General features: G+C 38.2%; 1 protein-coding gene across 1 annotated transcript in view; it reads right to left on the bottom strand.

Annotated features, from left to right (window-relative positions):
- eys (eyes shut homolog) overlaps window positions 1-26,069 on the bottom strand; it is a 330,983-nt gene that overhangs the window by 132,027 nt on the left and 172,887 nt on the right. Inside the window, 6 exon segments of the mRNA XM_053479756.1 lie at window positions 12,768-12,927; window positions 13,975-14,099; window positions 14,367-14,491; window positions 16,654-16,853; window positions 21,846-21,924; window positions 24,505-24,667. Of these exon segments, the coding sequence (XP_053335731.1) occupies window positions 12,768-12,927; window positions 13,975-14,099; window positions 14,367-14,491; window positions 16,654-16,853; window positions 21,846-21,924; window positions 24,505-24,667 (852 nt within the window).

Raw genomic sequence — 26,069 nt, 5'->3', positions numbered from 1 at the left:
GCTAAAGATACTATTTTAAAAAATGGTTGTTCATGTAACATCTTCAGCAGCAACTTCCTTTCCCCTCTCATCTGTTCCAACCACTCAGCATTCAGTACAGTACACTAATCACCGGCCTCGTAGTCTGTCATCATCTGCACCTGTTTCTCACTGGTTCGTGCCTTAAGTTTAATGTTTTTTATGCTTGAATAATTCATAGGTCACTGAACGCCTTAACAAATAAACAAACCACAAAAAAAAAAAAAAAAAAAAAAAAAATTCTCTGAACCTGTCATGTACAGGGACCGGACTGAAAATAAGAACCAAATAAGTCTTTCAGGAAGCCTGGAAAACTATTACACAAAACTCATAAAAAAAATGGAAGAAAGTCTGGTTCTCTGGAAGCAAAATAGAAATATATATATATATATATATACTGTATATAAATAAAACCTTATAAAAAACACAAAAGAAACACTTATTTACTTTGACATCATGTGGATCTATATTAAGCTCTATTGGACTGAATTGTATTTTTACTTCAGATACTTTCTTTAATAAATGAGCAAAAAAATGCTCACGGTTTGACAATTATTGGATTGTCCTACAACGCTAACACCTTTAGAAGCCTGAAAAGAAGCACCTGACACACTGAGGCGATGCAACACCCCCGGGATGCAGATTCACAGCCAAGATACACCTCATTAATACCGCTCATGAATATGCATCAGTTCTGGTGACCTTAGCATGACTCTGGATTTCATGAATCGAGGGCCATGAAATGATGCACCTCAAGGCGATTAAAGCTCCAAAACAATTAGGCAGCAACAGCACAAACGTACACAAACCATAAACCTAGCCTATTACACAGTGTAATCTAATTATCAATATTTTATCCTGTCCAGACGTAAACACAAAAGAAGGCTCGGGTAAGCTTGCCTCAATGGCTTGAGAATTGTGAAGTAAAACAGATTTTAAATAAAGCTCCTTACGGAATACTTTTCAAACCATTCACTCTCCATAGAACCACTTTTTCTCGCTTCAAAATTACCTCCTGCCTCCTAGACATGAATAGTGACATGGCCACCCTGGCCTCGATGCCTTCAACAACCTGTATTTCAGCAGGGTGTGATTTGAAAGATGAAGACGTGAGCTATCTATCTTTTCTCACTCGTTGAAACGGCTTTAGTGCCTGGCATGTTGAATTGGAGCTGAAGGCGATAGCACAAAGAGAGAATGACGGTTTTAACAGAGTACCTTGTGAAACTATTCTTAGCCGCATCTAGGGCTCTGGGTGTTTTTAGAAATTGACCTAGATAGACACTTTTAAGAGCCCTTGTTAGTTGCTCGGCAATGGTATTGACATTTATCCCATGGTGAGGTTGGCATTAACGGGAGATGTATGGGCATTCACTACTGTTGTTATTAATTACGGCAAACTAACTGACAAAAGTGCAAGATTAAAGGCATGGAGAGCAGGCTGACCTCAGGGCTAATGAACTGAAAAGAATTGGGATAATAATCAGTCCGAAACATTTAACAGTCCCTCGTCCTCTTGTTAGTGGCCGGACGATATGCTGTCCTAATTAAAAGAGACACAACGGGTACTGACCATAAGGCTGGTGCTGCATTTCATACTAATCCTGTTCCTGCAGTAGAGACTCAGCTGTGCCGCAATGGGTATGCGGGGTGAGAAAGGATGAAAGGAACACTCAGAGACAATAGCATGTAGCAGGTGCAGCAAGAAGAATCTCATTACAGATATACATCTTTAGGGTACACAGTGCTAGTCCATGACAGCCTTGGCTGCATAAAAAAAAAAGGCAAGGGAAAGAGAACATAGGTTGCTGCCTGCGAAAGTGGAGAAAGCTGCTGTGAGAAGTGCTGTCTTCTGTCCTTCAAAAGCAGCCGCATTTAAAAGGACACGTTCATTTCAGAATCCATTATTGATGCTTGCCTCACATTTCTGTCAATAAACTTCCTTGAGCTTTATCAGGGACAGAATCGTGACCTCAATATCATGCAGTCCATTCGAATGGAACTGCCATGGATGTCTGCTGGCAGAGAATGTGTGCGGACAGCTCAGTGTCCTCTGCATATTGACTTTTTCACATCCGTCATGCATTGATTTCTATAGAGAGCATATTCGGATAATGAAGCGCTCTCTTCCTCGGGGCACGGACTTCATTCTAATATATGTTTATCTTTCACTGTTTGATGACATTTCATTTTAGAAATCAGTTAAAAACATTTTTATTTACAGTTTAGATAATTATATTAAAAAATATATATAATGAAATATATATAATATAATGAAAATGTTTTTTCTTTTCTTTTCTCTTCAATTAATGCGGGTTATTTGGATGAAAAGGACTCAGTTTCATACACACATAAGACTAAGCTTTAGCAAAGGCATAAACATATTTACAGCACATCTTCATATTATCCATAATTATCTTTAGATTTCTTTGCAAGCTCTGACTTTAATGCTAAAGGTTGATTTGTATAAATGCCAGAACTCAATTAGCACATTTAAAAATAAACTTTAAAATACATCGATGGTCCCCATGAATATGCCCTCCAGATTACTGACATGCATCTCACAGTTTTTTTTTTTTTTTTTGGTTGAGTTTACAGGTCAGATGTATAGATTAGTCACACATAAAAAAGGCTTCGAAATGACACACAGGATAAGATAAAGAATTACTTTTACGTAAACCCTAAATACCTACACGGGAAATAGATTACACAGGAAATAACTATGAACTGAAATATTTAATATATAAAGTAGATTTTTTTGTTATCCAAAAAATTCTTAGATGATACTTTTAAATGATACACAATTTTATTTCTATCCAGTTCCCAAACACATTTAAAGGACACCGAGTACCCGAGACAAGTACTAGAAAGGACAAAAATGTGGCGATTTGTTATATTAATGGGCACATATATGTACTGTATATGCAATTTCATATTTATTAGTTGTTTTATAGGCGGTTAAATGGATGTCACAGTGAGGATCCTTGCACAGTCACAGCCTCCAGGGTGTCTAGTTTAATCCTGAACTCAGACTACAGGTTATAATAAATACAGAGTGCAATCAGAACGCTCCAATTTCCATTAACTCAATGATGATCCTTTTAAGCTATAATGCTCTATTAGCTTTTAAAGATACCTAGACAACAACTGGGTGAGCGCAGAGCAACCCATGAAAAAAAAGGCACGTTAGACACATGAAGCTTTAATGAAGGGAGGGAAACACCACTGGAACCAATTAATCAAAAACAATTAATTGAAAGGATTAAAGGATTTCCTCTCTCAGAAGACGGCTTAATACACAGACCATCAACTGTTGCGAAAACCCCAACTAGAAACTCACCATAATCAAAGACATGAACAAATAATAGGACTTAACAATGGCTCTTTGCCTGCACAGTCTGTGGAATCTCTTTGATTCAGCTCATGTACTTGAAAAGCTCTGTATTGAAATCATTGTAACATAGTCAATGAAATGCTATATACTGTAATAAATAGTACAGCACAAGTGTGGATGTCGATGGAAACCCATCAAAAGAAGTCTGTGTATTGTGTATATACTGTGCTGTACACACACACACACACACACACACACACACAAGGAAGAAATGTGGTCGCCAAATCATTTTTGAATGATCAGCTGGGTTTAATAGTGAAAGTACAGTAAGATAATTTCCACATGCACAAGAAATGCAAGGGATTCTTAGAGAGAAATTAATGCAACTATGGGAAAAAAAATGCTGTGGCATTGCAAGAGCTCATAAAATGCTTATCATTTAAGAAAAAAGTAGTCAAATGAAATATTGTTGTGTGTGACCTTTTTTTTTTTTTGGGATGATCATTATGTGTGTGTGTGTGTGTGTGTGTGTGTATCAGCCAAAAAATGTATAGACACTCTAGAAAAAGAATTAATAGTATGATGTATATAATAGTAATGGAATAATAATATTATCATATTATCATCATAATATTATCATATACATCAATATATTAATATATACCTTTATTTATAAAGTTTTTTTCTTTACTGAAGTGTGTGTATATATATATATATATATATATATATATATATATATATATATATATATATTTTTTTTTTTTTTTATTTATTTATTTTTTTTTTATTTATTGCTGTTTTTTGTCTGACTCTGTGTGTAATATGTAATAAGAGTCAACCAAACAGTGTATACAAACTTCAAGAAAAGAAAAACGTGTGCTTTATACAGTATATATATACACACTCCTGAACAAAATCCTAATATGTTCCAAGTATTCGCATCTCGCGCAGGTGGATCATAACCAGGTTGTAAGAACTGCTTCAAAATGTCAGAAGAAGAAAAATAAGCAAGGGACAAAAGAACAGAAATTGGCCATTTATTGAAAACTGCATTTAACCTCAAACAGGCCGCTCATCAGCTGATCCAAAGTTTAAGCCCATAGCAGCAAAACACCCACAACAGAACTAAAAGTGTCAAAAAAGGACTCATGTCCTTCGAGGAGTAGCGCCACCGTTCCATTTCCAGGAGGCTAGTCGGAACGTTCCTCCATGTGGTGAGGATGGCTTCATGAAGGTCTGGAACTGACGTCTGTTTTTGTAAACTTCCCCTGACATCCATCCCTAAACATTTTAAAGGGGATTTATATTAGGGAACACATAGGATGGTCTAGAAGTGCAACCTTATTGTCCTGGAAAAAGTCCTTAGCAGGTGGATATTGTGAACTGCAGCACTGTCCTGTTGAAAGACCCAGTCAATACTGTACCACACAGACGAGGGCCCACAGTCGAGATGGATGCCTGCTGCAACACGTTCACATAGCCAGCGGTCGTTTGATGCCCCTGTACAACCTGAAGCTCCATTTCTCCATTAGAGAAAAAAGCACACCAGATCATAATTAAGGCTTCTCCACTGTGCTGCCTAAAAAAAACATCTCCAGTGGGATCTCCTTGTCATGCCAGTTTTGTTAAAAGCCATCAGGACCATCCAGATAAATTTTTTTCTTATTCGAGAATAGAATTTTCTTTCAGTGTCCGGTGTTTGGGGCTCCCATGATCGGCATGTTTGTGGTGTGGGCGTAAACTTTTTTTTGCTCTTTAAGCCATTTTTTCACAGATGCTGTCTTCGAGTTGTTGGGCTGCAGCCTTAAATTGGGGTCCACTTGAATTTTTTTTTTGTCCCATAACTCTCAGAATCTTTTAAGGAATTTTAAGCCTCCGAGTGGCGCCATGGTAAAGTGCTTGCCCTATGATCTGGAGATTGCGATTTTAATTACAGTGGTGTGAAAAACTATTTGCCCCCTTCCTGATTTCTTATTCTTTTGCATGTTTGTCACACTTAAATGTTTCTGCTCATCAAAAACTGTTAACTATTAGTCAAAGATAACATAATTAAACACAAAATGCAGTTTTTAAATGAGGGTTTACGTTATTAAGGGAGAAAAAAAAACCGCAAATCTACATGGCCCTGTGTGAAAAAGTGATTGCCCCCCTTGTTAAAAAATAACTTAACTGTGGATTATCACACCTGAGTTTAATTTCTGTAGTCATCCCCAGGCCTGATTACTGCCACACCTGTTTCAATCAAGAAATCACTTAAATAGGAGCTACCTGACACAGAGAAGTAGACCAAAAGCACCTCAAAAGCTAGACATCATGCCAAGATCCAAAGAAATTCAGGAACAAATGAGAACAAAAGTAATTGAGATCTATCAGTCTGGTAAAGGTTATAAAGCCATTTCTAAAGCTTTGGGACTCCAGCGAACCACAGTGAGAGCCATTATCCACAAATGGCAAAAACATGGAACAGTGGTAAACCTTCCCAGGAGTGGCCGGCCGACCAAAATTACCCCAAGAGCGCAGAGACAACTCATCCGAGAGGCCACAAAAGACCCCAGGACAACATCTAAAGAACTGCAGGCCTCACTTGCCTCAATTAAGGTCAGTGTTCACGACTCCACCATAAGAAAGAGACTGGGCAAAAACGGCCTGCATGGCAGATTTCCAAGGCGCAAACTACTTTTAAGCAAAAAGAACAAGGCTTGTCTCAATTTTGCTAAAAAAACATCTCAATGATTGCCAAGACTTTTGGGAAAATACCTTGTGGTCCGACGAGACAAAAGTTGAACTTTTTTAGTAAGGTGCGTGTCCCGTTACATCTGGCGTAAAAGTAACACAGCATTTCAGAAAAAGAACATCATACCAACAGTAAAATATGGTGGTGGTAGTGTGATGGTCTGGGGTTGTTTTGCTGCTTCAGGACCTGGAAGGCTTGCTGTGATGGATGGAACCATGAATTCTACTGTCTACCAAAAAATCATCCGGCCATCTGTTCGTCAACTCAAGCTTAAGCGATCTTGGGTGCTGCAGCAGGACAATGACCCAAAACACACCAGCAAATCCACCCCTGAATGGCTGAAGAAAAACAAAATAAAGACTTTGGAGTGGCCTAGTCAAAGTCCTGACCTAAATCCTATTCAGATGTTGTGGCATGACCTTAAAAAGGCAGTTCATGCTAGAAAACCCTCTGAACAACAATTCTGCAAAGATGAGTGGGCCAAAATTCCTCCAGAGTGCTGTAAAAGACTCGTTGCAAGTTATCGCAAACGCTTGATTGCAGTTATTGCTGCTAAGGGTGGCCCAACCAGTTATTAGGTTCAGGGGGCAATTACTTTTTCACACAGGGCCATGTAGGTTTGGATTTTTTTTCTCCTTAAATAATAAAAAACATCATTTAAAAACTGCATTTTGTGTTTACTTGTGTTATCTTTGACTAATAGTTAAATGTGTTTGATGATCAGAAACATTTTGTGTGACAAACATGCAAAAGAATAAGAAATCAGGAAGGGGGCAAATAGTTTTTCACACCACTGTACATTAAAGCCATACAGTATATTTGCACAGATTTACAGTAACTTTTAAAAGCTATGCTCTTAAACTTTTGATCAGCTGATGACCAGCCTGTTTAAGTTTAAATGCAGTTTTCAATAAATTTCCTACTCTCTATTTTTTTTTTCCTCTTGTCTTTCGGCATTTTGAAGTAGAACTTATAACTTGGTTACAATCCACCAGTGCGAAGTGTGAATAGCTATAATATTTTCCCAGGATGTAAGATTTTGTTTAGGTATATAATTAATTATGCATAATTGAACCTCCATTTTGCTTTGATTACTGCCATGGCATGGTTTTGATAAGCTGTCAGCTAAGCCGAGAGTAAACCACATACCCGTACAGCAGAAGCGGACTGCAACTTCCAGCAGGCACACTCCAGCTCACCTGGGTTCTAACCTAATGCACCTGTTCGCAATTAACCCTGGACATAAATAGAACTCAGAATATGAGAAGTGTTGAGAAGTATATGCCCTAGTGAGTTTATGAACAACTCACTCACTATGAACAGCTGAGGCAGCCCCAGAAAATAACACTGCCCCCAAAGACTTGCACAGTAGGAAGTAGGCATGACGGTCTTTTTCCAGAGTAATGGGTTCATCAGGAAAAAAAAAAAAAAAGGTTGATGACGTGATGCACCCGTCACTCTCGAACAGGGTAAATGTGAACTCATCAGACCACATGCTCCATAGTGCATTCTTTAAGCTGCCTCACTAAAAAGTGGTTTTCCTTTTTCTGTTTAGATCCAATCCCTTGAGTATGTTTTAAGATGGTGCCACAGACGGCAGCCTCGGCACAACCCTGGGCTGCTTCTTATCAATGGAGCAAATAAAGACTTTGCACGCTCTGCTTTTAGTGATTCTATCCCAGACAGCAGATTGTGTAATGGAACTATTGGGAAAAATGCAGTGAAATATACAGCATGCACAAATTAAGGTTATGTAAAATCACGTACTGAATAAATACTGCAGCCCAAACATTGTTAATGTTTTTCCCAGGCTAATTTAAGTAATACACTGCAAAATCTGGCAGACCAACTATCTGGTTTGGAAAAAATAAAATCAGCATTATCTTTTTATCACCCTTAGAGACTTTAACAGAGCAAAATGAACCCATGAACTACCAAAATACTAAAAATATTAATTGTCCCACCAGAGAAAACAACACACAGGATCATTGCTACACAGTTTTTAAGGATGAAAACCACTCTGTACTCTGGGCAGCTTTTGGGCACTCTGATTACTAGTCATCAGTGGTTGAAACTGTGAAGGGATGGACCAATGCTGCAAAGCAGGAACTACAAGACTGCTTTAACTGCAACAACTGGAACGTTTTCGAAACCGCAACTGACAATCTGGATGGACTGACTGACACTGTAATATCTTACATGAGTTTTTGTAAAGATGTGTGTTTGTGCTAACCAAATCCTCTGCATGTAGAACAAAAACAAGCCATAATTCTTAACCCGACTAAAACAACATCATCAGGCCAAGGACGATGCCGACAGGTGTGGGGACAGTGCTCTGTATAAGCACTGATGAAGAAGATCAGTGTGACTAAAAGAAGCTATGAGAACAGGAAAACAGCTGAAAAAGTTTTCAGCTAACAATCCTACACCAGTGTGAAGAGGCCTGCAAGACATTACAAACTACATGAGACCGCTTGTGAAGATCTTCACACCTCTAACCCACCTCAGTCCATTACACCTCTAATAACTTTCCTCATCATTTAAGATGCACTCTCAATTCTTAAAGAAGATGTGAAATGGCCATGATGGTCTCTCTCCCTCCTGTCTCAAAGCATGTGCTGACTAATTGGCTTTCATCAGTACCCATACTGTATCTATAACAGTTTACTAGGGCTCCTTTTTCAAATACTAGACCATCATCCTGGTCCCAAAGTAACTCTTCATCAGAGATCTTAATGACTACAGGCCTGTCACTCTGACATCTTTGGTAATGAAGTCCATTTCGCCACTGGCCCACCCAAAGAACATTACAGAACAACTGCTGTATCTCCTGCAGTTTGCCTACCAAACAAATAGTTTAGCAGACGATGCAGTCAACATGCTGCACTACATTCTGAAACACCCTGACTAATCAACCTTATGTATGAATTTTTTTTGTTAACTTCAGTTGAACTTTTTTATTTTTTCACAGAAATATAATCCCAATAATCCCAGAAATACTCTCTTCAAAACTCCTACAGCTTACTATGCCCCCTGCCATCGGTCAGTGAATCTCAGCTTCCTGAAATGTAGGAACAGCAGGTGAGGCTAGGCAGCATTACTTTGAGTATACAGACTGTCAGGATATATCCTCTCCCAACTGCTATTCTCCCTTTATATTTATAACGGCATGTCCAAGATCCCAGCTCTTAAACTCCAGAAGTTTGCAGAAGACACTGCTCTCATTGGACTTATCCAAGATGGCAATGAGTCTGCAAATTGGCAGAAGGTTAAGTGGCAGATGTTATGGTGCTGAACACATTCACAACTGAGATAACAGTGGACTTTGGAAGATACTTCTCAACATTCTCCATGTCATCCATGGAGACCTTCCAGTTTCTGGGAGCTACCCTTTCCCATAACTTGAAAGTGGAGTCCAACATCAACTCCATCCTTTAAAAGGCCGTGCAGAGGATGTACGTTCTGCAACAACAGAAACTGTTGATACAATTCTTCCTGACCACATCCATCACTGTCTGGTTTGAAGCAGCCACAAAACAGAAAAAAAACTTCCCTATCATACGTATGTGATATACACAACTGTAGACTGTATGTGCACTACCATGCACACTCGCACTTTATGTACATTGCCATCATGTTATATATTTGTCTGTATAGTTATTGCATGTTGTGTTCTCCCCGTAGACAGTGTCTTGTCTTGTCTATAAACAAAATATACAGTGTTATTATGTATTTCTCTACTTTTGAGTCAACAACAGCCAGAATCAAAGTCCTTGTGTATATCAAAAGACTTGGCCAGTAAACCTGATTCTGATTCTATCTGCATTGTGAGTGTGGAAATGCTTTTATTTTTACTATTAAACACAATCATGAGTCATGCTGTTGCTTTTTTATGGTTTAATTTCATCAAGTGTTTAAGTGTTTTCCCTTCATGCTCATTTAGGATACCTTTCTTACCATGTTTCGTCCTCAAAGATAATAAATCACCACTATTCTCCCAGGTTTAAAAAATACAGAGTTTTAATTTTCTTAGTTGTTTTCTCTTTTGATGCAGGCCAATAATTTGAATCCTTTGAAACAGAGTAAATGAGATACTGTGCCATTATTTATTTAATTAAAAAAATATAGCCACAAAGAAAACGATCTTGTGGGCATTACTAAGTGCCCTTTGTTCAGTAGATTGTAGATCCACCTTCAGCAGCAATAACTTGAAGCAATCAGTTTCCCTATAAAAGAGAAATTTATGCCCATTCTTCTTTACAAAACTGCCACAGTTCATTGAAGGTTTTGGGCATTCGCTTATGCACAGCTCTGGTCTCGCCACAGCATTTCAAGTCAGCTGACGTCACTTCAGCTAAGGCCATTCCAAAACTTTGATTCTTTTATTTACATTTTTTTATCCATTTTGATGTAGATTTTCTGGTGTGCTTCGGATTATTGTCCGGTTGCATGACCCAATATCCACCAAGCTTTAGCTGTCAGACATATGGCTCCACATGGAATACTTTGGTATACATGATCAATAACAGGAGGACTGAGGTGTTTCTGCTAAAATGTTGTATGGTTTTCACCAAATATAGCACTAGTCATTAACGCCAAACAACTGCACCTTGATCTCATCTGACCATATCACACACCAGCCCTTCCAAACAAACTGTAATTGCAAACCATAATTGCGTTATACCAGTAGAGGAACAACCAGACCCCTGTGATCAATGAGAGCCCGATGGAGAGAATCTGGACAACTGCTGATACCTCGGTGTTAACATCATGCAGGACCTGTCATGGTCCTGTCACATCAACACTGTGGTGAAAAAAAAGACCAGGCAGCATCTCTACCACCTCAGACACTTGAGAGACTTTAGACTGCCCACTAAGGTGCTTAGGAACTTTTACTCCTGCGCCATAAAGGGGATCCTGATGGGAAACATCACAACCTGGTTCAGGAACAGCACCATGCAGGTCAGACAAGCTCTACAGAGGGTGGTGCGATCAGCTGAGCGCATGATCTGTACCAAGCTCATGGATCTGCACTCTATCTACAACAAGCGGTGCTGGACCAAGGCCAGGAACAGCATGAAGCACCGCAGCCACCTTGACCACCCCGAACTGCTGCTGTCTGCATGTTGCACATTCCACATTCCATATACTTCATATAGTTTATTTATACAGTTTTTACTTTTTTTGCATTCTTACATTTTCATATATTTTTTCTTTTGCATATTTACACTTTCTACTTTATTTTATTGTAACAAAATTGTAGATTTTATATTTAATCTTTTCTATCAGCATTTTGCCTCCTTACGTCCTTTTTCCTTTTCAAGGTCACAAACAGTCATGTAAGCATTTCACTGCATACCACACTGTGTATATTTATGTATGTGACAAATTAAACATTTTATTTAAATTGTTTAGTCTTCTTCCAAGTGTGCTGTCGTGAACTTTAACATTTAACATGCTCAGTGAGGCCTCTGGGATTTGAGATGTAGCTCTTGATTATTTTATATTTCATACACTTAAATGCACCAGACAAGCAAACTGCAAAAAACTTCTGCTTCTGTAGAGGTCTGCACACTTGCTGATTTCAATTAATCAAGAAATGATGATAAAGCATTTTTTAAATAAAAAAGTGAAAAAGAAAAAAATGGCACGGTAAAATGTTGTTTGAGCTCATAGTTAATATTAGGCACTTATACTAATTTAGTGATGGGTATGTGCCTAAACCTCTGATCGCTCCTCGCTCACACCGTAGGCTCCCTAAACCGGGCCGGCTTGGCAATGATCATCGTTAATGGACCTCAGCCTTTCTCTGCGTTATAAAAGCGAAGTGCAGATTTAAGTCAGAGATTCGGAAACAACGCAAACAGTCGCACAGTAGAAGACTACAGAATAGCACGTGTTAAGTGAGTTTGTGTCGCTTATTTTGGGAAAAGATGCACTATGGGAAAAAGGCAAACCGGCGTAAGCAGTGTGATGCTCTGGGCATCTTTTGCTGGGAAAACTTGGGTTCTGCCATTCATTCAGATGTTACTTTAACACGAACCCAAACATTGTTTCTGACGAAGTATTCCGTGATGGCAGTGGGCTCTTTTATTAAGTTGCTAACCTGCTTTCCGAATTCTCCAGATCTCCAGATGTCAATCAGCCATCCATGGGATGTGCTAGAAATACAAGTCCAAGTCACGAAGTCTCTTTCCATCTCATCTTGCAACTTACAGGACTTAAAGAACTTGAGGGCGATGCCTTGGTGCCAGATACCACAGCACACCTATAGAGGTCTATAGTGACTTTACAGGTCACTGCTGTTTTGGTTGCTGATAAATAGCATAGTCTACTGACTTATGCTGTAAATAACTGTTACAACAAAGAAATATGTACAAACACTACAAACGATGTCGATGCTGCTATGATTTCTTGTCCTATGGTTCCTGTTATCTGATTTGAAAGGAGGATGATTCCCTAGCATTTAAGAAATAACAAACAAACTCTTGCCCAAACCATCACCTAGTGGTAGAACAACACTTACTGGGCGTGTTTTTAAACCCAGCAAGTTTGGCCAAAGCATTTCTTAGCTACAATCTCAATTCCTGTTTGGCGTCATGACAATCATCTTCCATCAACAACTATTACTGGTAATATTGTATCAAAAAAGGCACAATAACACACTAACTGTCTGCCTACCTGCCACTTGTTCAGCATGAGTGAGGAAAACAGCAGGTGCTGAGGTCACATTGGTCTCCACGGCAACACAGCTCACACTGTTGACGCCGTCCACGCAGGTGAAGCCATCGGGACACGACCAGAGCAAGCAGTCATCATAATTATACTCGCAGTTTCTGCCCTGTAGGGGAGAAAAATGGCCATGTCACAGTGCAGAAGGGGGGTGGGGGGTGGTGGGGGGTGGGATGTAGTCTGTGGTTCATATAAGAGAACTTTTAACAGCAAAAGTGTTTTATTATAATCATATTATACTATGTGCCAATGGCTTTTTTCTGAGCAAGTACTCAACTTTACTGTACTTTCGGCGGAGCAAGTACTCAGCCTGATATTTAAATAGGTATCCCACATAGTCATTATGGGACATTTTACTTTGCTCTGTTGGCGTCGTGGTGTGCTAGCAATGAATGCCTCTTGCTGAGTTTTATGTTTCAGATGCATCAACAAGTGAGGGCACTAAAATTAAGCACAAGGTGCCATAAACTGTGCCATCACTCGCAAATAGTACTGTAGTGAACATGTGTGTCTAAGCACTCAGTGCTCTGCTTTGTGATCTGAATGCTCACTTCACTGCTCCATGTTCATCCATACCCTTGTGTGAGTGGAATTCTTGGCCCCATGCACAGACTTTTTATGATCACACTGACTAATACTACATTCTATGCCCAGGTTGGTTCCCCAAGCACCTTTCTACAGTATTAATGGTCCTGTTCAAAACCATAAAATATTTTATCAGGTAACTTGTATTGTATTGTATTGTATTGTATTGTAGGAGGATAAAGTTGCTCCTCTTAATATTTCCAATATAGTGTATATACAGTATACTATAAACTATTACAATGCATGGTGTTACACGGCAGTGTACAAACAGGTCATTAAGGGTGTAATTACTGCTTTTGCAGAGATACTTATCATAAAAAGACCCATGTGTCTTGGCGCCTGTGTATATGGAATTAGCACCATTTACTGCTGATTTGGTGTAAAGTGGAAATAAACAAACAGGAACTAAAATACTGCAGAGCCCACCCCTCCATATATAAAAAAAAAATGTGGAGCACAAAGAGTTCTGCTTCTCTAGTGGCTCGATGGATGAGGAAGAAGGAGGAACACAGAGGCGGAGAAGAAGGAGGAGAAGAAGGAGGACGAGAAAGAGGAGGAAGAGGCAACCCACAACAAATCCAGGCTGACAGAAACAGGAGTAGCCGTGGCCTGGTTCGTTTTGGATGCACATCCCCTGGTTGCATGGCTGCGGCAGGCACTCATTAATGTCATCCTCACAGCGAAGGCCTGTCCAACCTGCCAGGAATGAGCATAAAAAAACACACATATTGCAGATGGTAAGACTGCACCAGTCAACTTCCCCCTCCCTCACCCTAGCCTTCTTTTTAAAACTCAGAAGCGAATATCAATCGTGTTCCTCCACATTGATTTGCTTTAGCTCCTTTCACTGGTTTCGCACACATCCACATCTCTGGGAGAGAGAGAGGGAGAGGGGTTGAATGTTTCAGTATTCTCGCCGGCTTGCGCGACATGCTTGAATAGGAAATCAAGTAAGGAGCTCACCGGGTCGGCAGTGGCACCGGTATCCATTGATGAGGTCCTGGCAGATGCCGCCGTGGAAGCACGGCTTTGAGCAGCACTCGTTTACGTCCAGCTCACAGAAATCCCCATCAAAACCTGCTGGACATCTAAACCATAAAGAGCTACTACTGTTAAAGTTGAAAAGGAGACTTCTCGGGTACTAGATCACACCATGGCATTGAGCCTGGCAGGAAAGCCAAACATTAACAAAAAGGGGGGGAGGGGGGGGGGCTATATCATAAACACATGGCCATGATATCATGTGGATAATGTATTTCCCAGATGGCATGCAAGCTGAGAAACACCTCATTAGTGACGAGTTTGTCAGATAACATTTGAATGTTCAAATATATCACGAGATTAAGTTCAGCCTCAGCTATGTAACTGTGAGTAGAGAATGTGTGGGTGGCTCCATTATCATATAACAGCTTAATGAACCAAGTTTGTTCAAATTCTTAAAAAAATATATATATATTTATATAATTAACCTGGTATAGCAGTTGCTTGTGAACATATTAAAACTGTTTCATGAGTCATGATCTGGTGATATGGCAAACACTTTTTTATTTTGGCGCTGAGATGCCCTGCTATTTTGATTTATATCTATGAGGGTCAAACCCAAACAAATGAAAACAATACTAAGCATGCTTAATGAATCATTAATTAACTTTGCTTTGTTAATGCAACTTAAAATGGGCAATTTACATTCTAAATCTTTAGTCTAAATATGATTTATGGTTCAAAAATTGTGCTGAGTACATACTATAATGCTTAATAAATGTTAATAAAATTAGATCTTCTAGTGAAACTGGAAGTGTATGCTAATTTTTTTTTTTTTTTTGGATTTCTATACCGACTCTACATACATATTAATTAAAATGTCCACTAATCCTTAATTTATCTGAGAACAGTGTTTAATACTTAACACATTCACTGAGACATCTGGATGCATGGTGATCTTTAAAGTGACAGAAGGCAAGCATCAACAACATTCGCTGTGCCAAGATGTAATTAATTTTCCTCCTAGAGACAAACTTAATCCCTTGGTAGAAAAAAAAAAAAAAAAACTCACTATAACACTGAATCAAGTTTCTCAATGTCTGTAGCTGATAACAATAAAGGTCCTGATTTTCGCACAAACCACATTAATAACAAAGTCAAAAAATAATGACATCATCCGAGTGGCAAGCCATAATTTAAATCACAATATTTCCATTTGTTCAAGAAAAAAAATGTTTTAAGCCTGACAAAATATCTATAATATCATTCTAAAATAAGTCAAAAAATGCAATATAATCACTTAACTATACTGAGGGCTTTGGCTACATGTGGTACTAAAGGAAGTCACACCTTAAACAGGCAAATATGGTGTCAAAAGTATGCATGGTAAGTTATGCAAAGACATTAAAAAACCTACACTTGGACAACTTGGACTACTGACAACAGTTTGTGTAATGGTGATCCAGCAAAAATATAAACTGTGCATCACTTATCCATGCCTTCAAGCATAAGAATCTGATGAATACTCCTACTGTACATGAGCGCTTAGAAAGTGTCAAAGACAACATTTCACCAGGCCGATAATGAAACGTCCAGTTTCAGTGTTTTCTACTTTTAGTCTAACCTGTTGCAGTTCCTGCGGTGTTGCATAAAACCATGATGCCCAATAAAAACTGATTGCTCTTCCATTATCTGATCCAACTTGCAGTGGCGACCAAATGATGGCTGTAATGCAATCAGAGCACAAGCCATTACCCTGCGTGCCATTACAAATGAAAGTAAATACCAAGAATGACAGAGAGTATTTGTTTCCAATTTAGGACAAATCAATCCACTGAGGCCTCATATGGACAGACAAGCAACCCCGTGTCTGCTGTCTGTTAGTGCATCTGCTTTCCTTATAAAGCAGAAATTGGAAAATAGGCTTTGGATAATTTGCAGGTCTGGACTCGGGGGTGAAGTACTGTATATCAATCCTACGGATATGGCGTTTTATATATGTAAAACGTCATAATGAGCGAAAATGAGGTTTTACAGCATACACACACCACAGCCTTGTTTCACTCAGACAATAATATGGCAGCAGATGCTTCGTGATCATTGCCCTGGCAACCCAGCAGACCTTTAATTGGAGAGAAAACAGACTGATATAGGCACTTCTCCATAAGGACCTGAATTACCCTGTGATTGAATATGATTGGGGCTGAAACTCGTATGTTACCCGTGACTTTAGGTAAAGCAATTACATTGTGTGACTCAGAGGTTTTACCTGCATGTAAAACTGTATCCTGGGCCATCCAGACAAGTTCCACCATTAAAACAGTGAGAGGAATTCAGAAGCATATCCAGGCATGCATCCAAGTCAACCTCACACTGAGTCCCGCTGTAGCCCGTGGTGCATATGCAGGCGTATTTGTCCGAGAGGTCGACACAGGAACCAGCATTCAAACAAGGCTGAGATGCACACTCCTGAAAACGCAGAATTAACACTATAGGATTATAATGTCCTATTTTAGAGGTACTGCATTAAAAATTAAGAACGTCCAGTGAAAAAACGTTGTTAAATTGGGACAATTTAAACATTGGTGGCCTTCTATATTTCCTTGTATCTGTATGGGATACAAACAACATTCTTCAACCAATCTTCAGTTGGTGAATCTGTATTTGCACGCTACTGGGCTGTAAATGAATGTGAAAGGACTCTGGTGCTCTTTCATACCGCGCTCTCAAGTTCAGGTATTTTACACGCCCTCACCTCGAATTACTGCAGATATGTCTGCTCTAATAATCCGTGTTTTGTCTCTTAGTGACACTTCATATTACTGCTTTTTATTAATGCCATGAATTCGGAACATATGAGATAAACTATTTTTAAACTCCTTGCAGGAAGAATGAACATATATTGATCTGTCCATTCATCTTTAAAGGTTCAGTTTTCATAGTCTACTTTCCTTTTCTTGGAGTAAGGCATGCTGTGTAGCGTTTTTGTTAATAACATATTATTGAAATGAATGCGTGGCCAAACAATAGTTTAACACAGATGGTGCGAGCGAAGACATATCCATGTACACATACTGTATGTGCTGCCTTAGAGGACAGATGTGTCCACATTAGAATCAAATGAAAGGCACTTGTAATTATGAATGTGAACTGTCATGATATGCCAATGCAATCTGACCAAAACAACTGGAATTGAACAACATGGCTTTACATGTTAACATATCCTAATCGTTTGTATCTGCTTAGACCTTTCTAATGCCACAATATCTTATAGGTTAAAAAGTAAACTAAACAATGCATGCTGTGCCCAATAAAAAATGTAGGTAATTAAATTGCAATGCAGAAAAAGTCAAACATTTTTGTTGCAAAGAGTTTTTTATTCAGTTCATGTAATTGAACATGCTAATTCAGCTTTGAGGAATTTGGCATTTCTACAGAAAATAATTAACAATACAGTGCCGTGATAAGATACAACCCTTAGGTTGATTCTTTTCTAATTAGTTGATTATTTTAGTCTGCTTTTATAACAGTGATATAGGAACCAAAATTAAATGTATGAGTGACATTTTATTTGTAAAATTGCAGAAAACCTTCAAGCCAGGTTGGTTCCTCAAATAAGTTTTTCCCTTCCCTATTTTTTCCCTAATAGAAAAGTTTTCCATATAACTTACACATCACAAATTCTTGTGTCCTGAAGACTTTCTTAAACAAATTTTATAAACTGGTAGTCTTACATAAGTGTATGAAGCCCATGTAACTATGCTGTTGCTATAGAAATGTATTGGAATAAGTGCATTAATGTACTGAACAGCTTTCACTTACTGTCAGAACTAATAATATAAGAAACATCTGACATCAAAATTTAAATTTTAAGAGATTTTTAACATAAAGCTTTGTAATTCCATGTGTTACGCAAATTATAATTAAAAGTAGCAAAAAGTATAGAACTTTATTTAATCACAGGACTACCATGATGCCAGTTACATCAATAGAAGCACTGTTAATCGTTAAGTACATCAAGGTGAGCCAAAAAAACAACAACCTGTTGATTACCAGATTACCTGATGCTTTTTTGTCACACAAGAAAGAAAAAAAAAGGAATAAGTATTGAAAACTATTGAAAACTGCATACTGGTAGTGTACTCACTGTTTACTAACAGCATGAGTGCTAATTGTACTTATCACATATCACTTACTGTACAGTGATCTGATTACTTACGATAGTTTTGGAAAACCTTTCCACAACAATTCACGTTTCTGCAAATAACTTCATTACTTCGACAACTCCCTGTGATTTAGAGCAGCTGGATTCAGTTGCAGCCTTGATTCTAATGAATTTCCCAATATACTAATGAATTAATGGGGAAAATTCAGGGCTTAGGGAGAGCACAAACTATAGGTTGATTCATTAGAGGCAGAAGACAATGACCAATTATTTATTCCACAAGAAGTTCCCACAGCCCTATCAAGAACCCCATTGTTTAATCCCAAGGGTATAGTTGAGCCTGTGGTTAGCTTTAAAATCAATTAAGCATTAGAGTGATCACTTTCTTTCTAATCAGCCATTTGTATTGTGCTTTCATGACGGCTTGCTTCCTTAGACTCTTTATGAAGGAAAGCTAATTGGCTCGAAAGCCTGGGACAGGTCAAAAAAGATGCATCATAAAGGTTATGGATATTATGTTTTGATGCACTATAAACTATCTCCGGACAATAATAAGAATGACACCAAATAACAATCATGATAATAATGAATAATTATGTTGTGCAATTAAAACAAAAACTGTATCTTTTTGAATAAGCCACCTATTATGTGTTTAATAATACATGTGCAGATTGTGTGTAAGGAAGCTATTCAACAGAAAAGGGTAACCAAGTTTGAACAAAAACATGACAGGCATTACCTTGTTCGCAGTCTGTTACGTAGTAGATTCACTGCTAAATGACATCTTGCGCAAAAGGGCAAGGGCTGATCTCTTTTTCTTGTCTCAAGAGGTAATGGTGTTCAGATTCTGTTAAGCCTGAGATATGTTTGACCTTCTCATCTTTTTTGTTATTGGGTGTCTAAATCAGAAATCTAGGGCAGATATAGGGCTCAGCATCCTTTCTCTTGCTTTGCCCCCCCCCCCCCCCCTCCCTTTTTCCTTTGCAATAAGTTGCACTTCTGTGAAACTTTTTGTGCCAATACCCCTTTTTTTTTGGAGCAATCCGTGTGAGCAGTGTAATTTCATAAAATTTGATATAATTCCCTATGATGATATACATTACCAAATTTAAGAAATGATGTGCAATGTTGAAATCAACAACAATCGTCATGGTATTACATTTCCTACTGGCTTTGAAAGGTGTTCAGTTGAATTGACCTGTCGCAACAGCAATTGGAATCTAATGGAATTGAACCTGTCTGGTTGCAGTGTTACACAGTGACAAACAGCTTTTCATTGACTACCCTGAGCGCTAATGCCTGTCCAATGACTCTGGCTTCACTCTGTCCTTATACAGTCCGTTCTAAAAGTATTAGAAACTGGAAAAGCAGGTCTGGATATACACTACAGACATTTGGTTTTTAGATCCGAAGATGAATATGAGAATATTTGACTATAGCGGTATATATCATGCCCTGATATCTACATCTACGTAGATGAGTTAAACAACATACTGTATACTGTTGATAAAAGGACACCCAATTTTAAGTAAGCAAACATATACTATACAGATAGCAGTCTAGTATTAGTAGATTGTCTTACAATAAACTAACATAAATAACAATTAATATTTGCATGCATATCCATATTGTCAAAACTGCCTCAAGACTCAGTGATATCACGCAACTGCTGCATTATTTTTTGCTCTGCTTTTTCAGACTTGTATTTCAGTTTCCTTCAGTTTTTGTTTGTTTCTGCCGCCAGTTTTCTCTTCAGTGCAAGAAAAACACACTCAGTTGGGTTAAGGTCGGGTTAATGACATGGCCAGTGTAAAACCTCCTACTTCTTTCCTCTGATGAAGTGCTTTGTTGTGTTGGCGGTCCGTATTGGGTCCAAGTTCCTTCCAATTAGACTGGATGCAATTACCTGTACATTGCCAGTCAATATCTTAGTAGCCGTCTGAATTCATTGTACTGCTACCATCCTGAGTTACATCAATAAAAAAAAATCATAAGCAGTTGCAAACTCAAGTTTCCACCTTGCTTAAGTGATGATCTTGTATGTTTTGCACCATGAGCACATTGTTCCTGTCTCCAAACATTGTTTTTTCTATCACTGTTGTAGAGGCAATCTTGGTTCCAGAACTTTTGCAGCTCATCTTATATTTCTTTCCAAAAAAAAAAAAAATGCAGTCTTACCTTTCAATTCTTACTACTTTTAATTTTCACTCAATCTCACTCATCGCCCATACCACCTTACCCTGTATTCAGGGTCGCGGGGGCAAGGCGACAGTGCCAACCCCTACACCACCGTGCCATCATTTTCAATTTTCAATTCAATTAAATTTGATTTGTATAGCAATTTTAACAACTGTCATTGTCGCCAAGCAGCTTTACACAATCAAAAGATATTATGGAAGGATGTATGAAATGTGAATGTGCATGAATTAAAATGATAAGACATGATGATATGATAAGAGCAAGCCAAAGGCGACAACGGCAAGAAGGAATGGCAACAGGAAGAAACCTTGAGAGGAACCAGACTCAACAGGGAACCCATCCTCATTTGGGGGATAACGAATAGCAGGGATTGATCTGCATCATACTGTGTGTTAGAAGTTCAGTATAACAGGAGACGTCTTTAAGTTAATATGAAGTCAAGTTTGTTGTTGCAGGTCCATACTGCTTTATCCTGTATTCAGGGTCGCAGGGGTGGGAAACTTCAGTCCTGAACTATCGAGCGACTCCGACAACAGCTGTGAGCAACAGCCGAGATCAGGACTGTCTTTATGGTAAAGTGGAAACCTTTCCCAGTCACCACATGCGATAAGATCTCCAACCAAAAGGGGGACATCAGGACGAGTCAGACAGGTCCAGAGGGTTGAATAATGAAATGTGATACCTCCTGCCCTGTGGAGGTTGATGTCACTGACTGCTGTTTTGGGTATTGTATTTCTTCACATCCCTCCCAATATTTCTCTCATTAACTACTGCTTTTCTTTGTCAGACTGTCTCACCAATGATTTCCCCCTTTTCAGGCCATTCCAAATTGTTGATGTAGCTTTTCCTAGTCCCTGTGCATGGGGACTAAATGCATCCTTACATTTTGAATGGCTTGTATTGGCCTTGCATGTTGGCGTATCTTTTTTAAGCCTAATGCATTTTTCACAAGTGATTGTGATCTTCTATATAGACATATACTGTATATTTTTCATAACCATTCCATGTTAACAGTAAAACAGCAATAAGAAACTATTAACATGCGTTTTAAAAATCTTACAGCCACTTTCCCATATCCAACAGGTGTATATACTTACGTCCATGTTAGTCTCGCATCTGGGGCCACTCCATCCTCTCTCACATTGACAGTCATATGCGTCAATGCCGTCTGAACAGCTGGCATGAAAAAAGGCTTAGTTAATGCTCTGTGACAACTGCAAACTCCATCTTTATGAGCAATGATTTATTAGGTGCTATCGCACACACTGATGAGGCCACCCATCCAGTGCCAACACACTTTCACGAGCTTTACCTGCTAGCAGATGTGCACGCTTATATATATGAAATTTAATAAGATGTGAGCTATTCACAAACAAATCAAAATGACATGCATTGTTTACAATCCTACTGTATATTCACTCTGTATACACAGAGCATACACACTGCATTACACAAGTCAGTCACAACGCAGCACTACAGTTAATGGGCCATATTCTAATGCGAGTTGAACTTACAGATTCAAGTATCCTCTATATCTGTTTTTAAATTTGGGTACCATGGGATTTCTGGATTTCAATTCAATGAGATTTAATGTGTTTTTATTATTTGATGTGGGTGTTTATTTATTCTGAACATTTGCGAAAACAACAGAAATGTGACAGCATTAACAATCTTTACTTATTTTGTGTACACCTTTGAATTTACAAGCACGTGGTGTTCTTATTTAAAATAATCCACGGACCATGGGGATCCAGGGTCTGGGTTCGATTCCTGGCCAGGCTCGATTCCCGTCTCTGTGTGCATGGAGTTTGCATGTTCTCCCCATGCTTGGGGGGTTTCCTCCATGTACTCCGGTTTCAACTCACAGTCCTAAGACCTGCAGGTTAGGCTAATTGGCATTGCCAAATTGCCCGTAGTGTGTGAGTGTGTGTATGTGTGTGTGCCCTGCGATGGATTGGCATCCTGTCCAGGGTGTACCCTGCCTCGTGCCCTAAGCCTCCCGCGATAGGCTCCAGGTCCCTGTGACCCTAAATACAGGATAAAGCGGTATAGAAGGTGAGTGAGTGAGTGAATTTAATCAAATTGATGTTTAAAGTTAATAAAGAGGTTTAGATACCCACCACAACATCTGATATAATTATATGCTGAAGTATTTGACTATAGACAAAATATAAAAAAATATATAAAATTTATGGTTGATGCAAGAATAACACTTTAAAAATACAAAATCTTATTAGAGTTGCAATTAAATGATGTTTAACTTGATTTTTATGGTTTAAAATGATTATTTGTCATGTTCTGTGGTATGGTGTATAAAACTTTGGCTATGTGAAATTTGCATAATTTGAATAACATTTTTTAACACAAATAAAAATGCAAATTAAAAAAATGCTTTAATAAAGGTTTATTAAAGGTTTATTCAATAATGTTTGGAGAAAAAAAACAAATGAATGAAATTTTAATTTGATGCATAGATGATTACTGAACTATAATTTAAAATTTTAAACTGAACTTTAATTTAAAGGATTTAACAAAAGTTTGGTATTAACCATTCAGGAATTTTCATCTTCATACACAGACGCCATTGTGTGGCTTATAAAAATGAACTAGGTGTGCATTACTAGGTGTGGCCTGGTCCCTTGTTATACCATTGTTAGTCAAGCAGACAAAGGGCCTGAAGATGAGTGTGTGTGTGTGTGTGTGTCTATGTAAGTGAAGGTGGATATCATTTGGCTGAAAAAGCTAAATAAAATCAGCCAGATAGCAAAACAGTGGGAGTGGCAAAAGTTTAAACAATTCTTAAAAAGAAGGAATTAATCTGTCCATGGTGAAGAAGAACCCTTTCACATCTAGTCAAGTCAGAACCACTCTTGAGGGTGTAGGCATGGCAAAGTGAAAGGGACGGCTTTGTGAAGTGAATACAGATGCCTGACTACAAAGTGCAAACTGCTGGTAACGCTCAAGAACAGAAAGGCTAGGTTAGCCCCCGTTGGATGGATGAGATGAAAATTTACTTGGACCATAATGATGGGTAGAAGAAAGGATGGACAATGAAAGGGACAGTGCATGATTCAAAGCATCCCAAATCATCTGGTGGATAGAATGTTATGACATAAGGGTGTATGACTGCCAGTGGAACTGGTTCCTGGTGCTTTACTGTGTTTTATTTAAACACATTTACATTTCATACAAACTTCCATAATTTCTTTTGATTGTGTAAATCAGCTTTGCCACAATTAATTAATTCAATTCAATTCGATTAAAGATCTGGCAAAGCTTCGTGAAAGAGGAAATACAGCATTTGTCCATGTCCATGGGTTCCAGACTTAAGACAGCCATAGACATTAAAAGGTTTTCATCCAAGTGTTAAAGGCAGTCCTTATATTTGTAATCATGTTTACATTGTTCCAAAATGAGTGTGTGTGCATAAGTCCAAAAATAATTTATGGGTTAATGCCAGACTTTTGTCCAACCCCTTGAAATAAAGTTGAAAGACTTAACTATGCTCACATTAAGTGTTTCATTCCAAATGTAATGTGTTGGTGTTGGTACAGAGGCCAAATAGCAGAAAAAAATCTATCCTTTTCCAAAATTTATGGACCTGGCTGTACAAGCAGATGGACAAAGAGCTACAATGAACCGCAACGTACTTAAATCTTGAAAACTAAAGGTGCCATCACTTACGGTGTTCCTGTGATGGCCAATGACAAAGCACTTAATTGTTGAAACCTGACAACATCATTAGGGCTTACACACCTTCCATGAGCACAGGGGTCTGAGGCACATTCGTCAATGTTGTTCATGCAGTCAGAGCCGGTGAAGCCACTGGAACATAAACAGTGGTAGCCACCAGGACCGTCGACACAACTCCCACCATTTTGGCATTGGCACTCATCCACATTCAGCTCACACTGTGTGCCTTTGTGCAAACAATTAATTCATATAATTAATAAATCATTCAATCATGCATTTGTGCAATAGTTCATTAATTCAAACAGCAATTTAGTATTTTTATTCAGGTCCTTTTGCTTTTTGTAAAACACTGCCTACACACACACACACACAATTGTCCAATATTTTGCACTACAGTGAGCCTCAGAATAAAATTTCCATTTATTTTAAACGGCTTTAAACCAAATTCAGCCCATTTCGCGAGAAACTAAGTCAGACAAACAAATCCAGTCATAATCATTATGATGTGTGCTAAAAGTTACATTTTTCTTCGTAATTACTCCAGTGAGCGAAATAAAACGTCCATGTATTTCCCACTGCGGTAAACAGGAATGAGCACACAATGTGACATAATGTATGTAATTAAAATTTTATAATTGCAAAGTTTCTCTGATTCCTTGTACACATAAGTTGTTAATGCTCTATCTGGTGACATGCTACTTAATCCATAATTCATTTATTTATGCAGAGTTAACTTCCTACGCAAAAAACCAGGGTGAGCAGCAATACTTATCAAGCACCAACTATGCCAGAAACCAAGTGTTTCACCAATATAAAGTCCTTGATAGGACTTTATATTTATTAATGCTATTAATGGTATTTACATTAAATGATCCAGTTGTTGCAATTGCAGTGGCGTCTAGCTTGCATGAAGTGAGAGACAACCACAGTAACCACAGTATCACAACACTCTAAATAAATTGTATTGTAATTAAGCAATATCACATAACAGGGAGTGCTGTTGTACTGAATATCAGCCGTGTTGATACTCGGTACAACATCACAACCTGGAGAATGATATTGCTTTTATATAACAGTTCTCCAGTTTTATTACGATTTTATTACGGTTTTATTATTTTCTGGTCTCTTCTTTCTATGAGAGTCACGTGACAAATAAACAAACGATTTTGACCAGAAGATGTGATAAATAAATATTTTTTTAATCATATTATTACCTTATCTGCATTGTAATATTTTTATTACTGAAACTATAGCCAAAATTTGTACATGTGGACGTGCTGGGGGTGTATTTATTGAAAATGTAACATTTTATTTTATTCCTGATCAAAAGATGAAAATGAACTAAAAAAAAAAAAAACTTCATTTTGATGAATGAGATTCAAAGAACCGATTCACTAAAATGATCCAAACTTCCCATCACTATCGTATAATGCTCTATATCATGGTATAGTATTATAACACTCTAGTTTGGATAAAAACAGATAAAAGAAAATCTTAAAATACTTTAACCTTTAATGTCACAACATGCCAGGGGATATATTAAGTACTTCTGTATAATGTAAATCCTAGCTTTTGTAAGGGACCTCGCTGAGAAAAAAAACACTTGTCTGAAAAAGGGGATCCCCCAG

Source organism: Clarias gariepinus, chromosome 20 (assembly GCF_024256425.1).
Source record: "Clarias gariepinus isolate MV-2021 ecotype Netherlands chromosome 20, CGAR_prim_01v2, whole genome shotgun sequence".
Classification (NCBI taxonomy): domain Eukaryota; kingdom Metazoa; phylum Chordata; class Actinopteri; order Siluriformes; family Clariidae; genus Clarias; species Clarias gariepinus.
The sequence above is the reverse complement of the archived record's forward strand: the minus strand, read 5'-3'. Positions and strand labels throughout refer to the sequence as shown.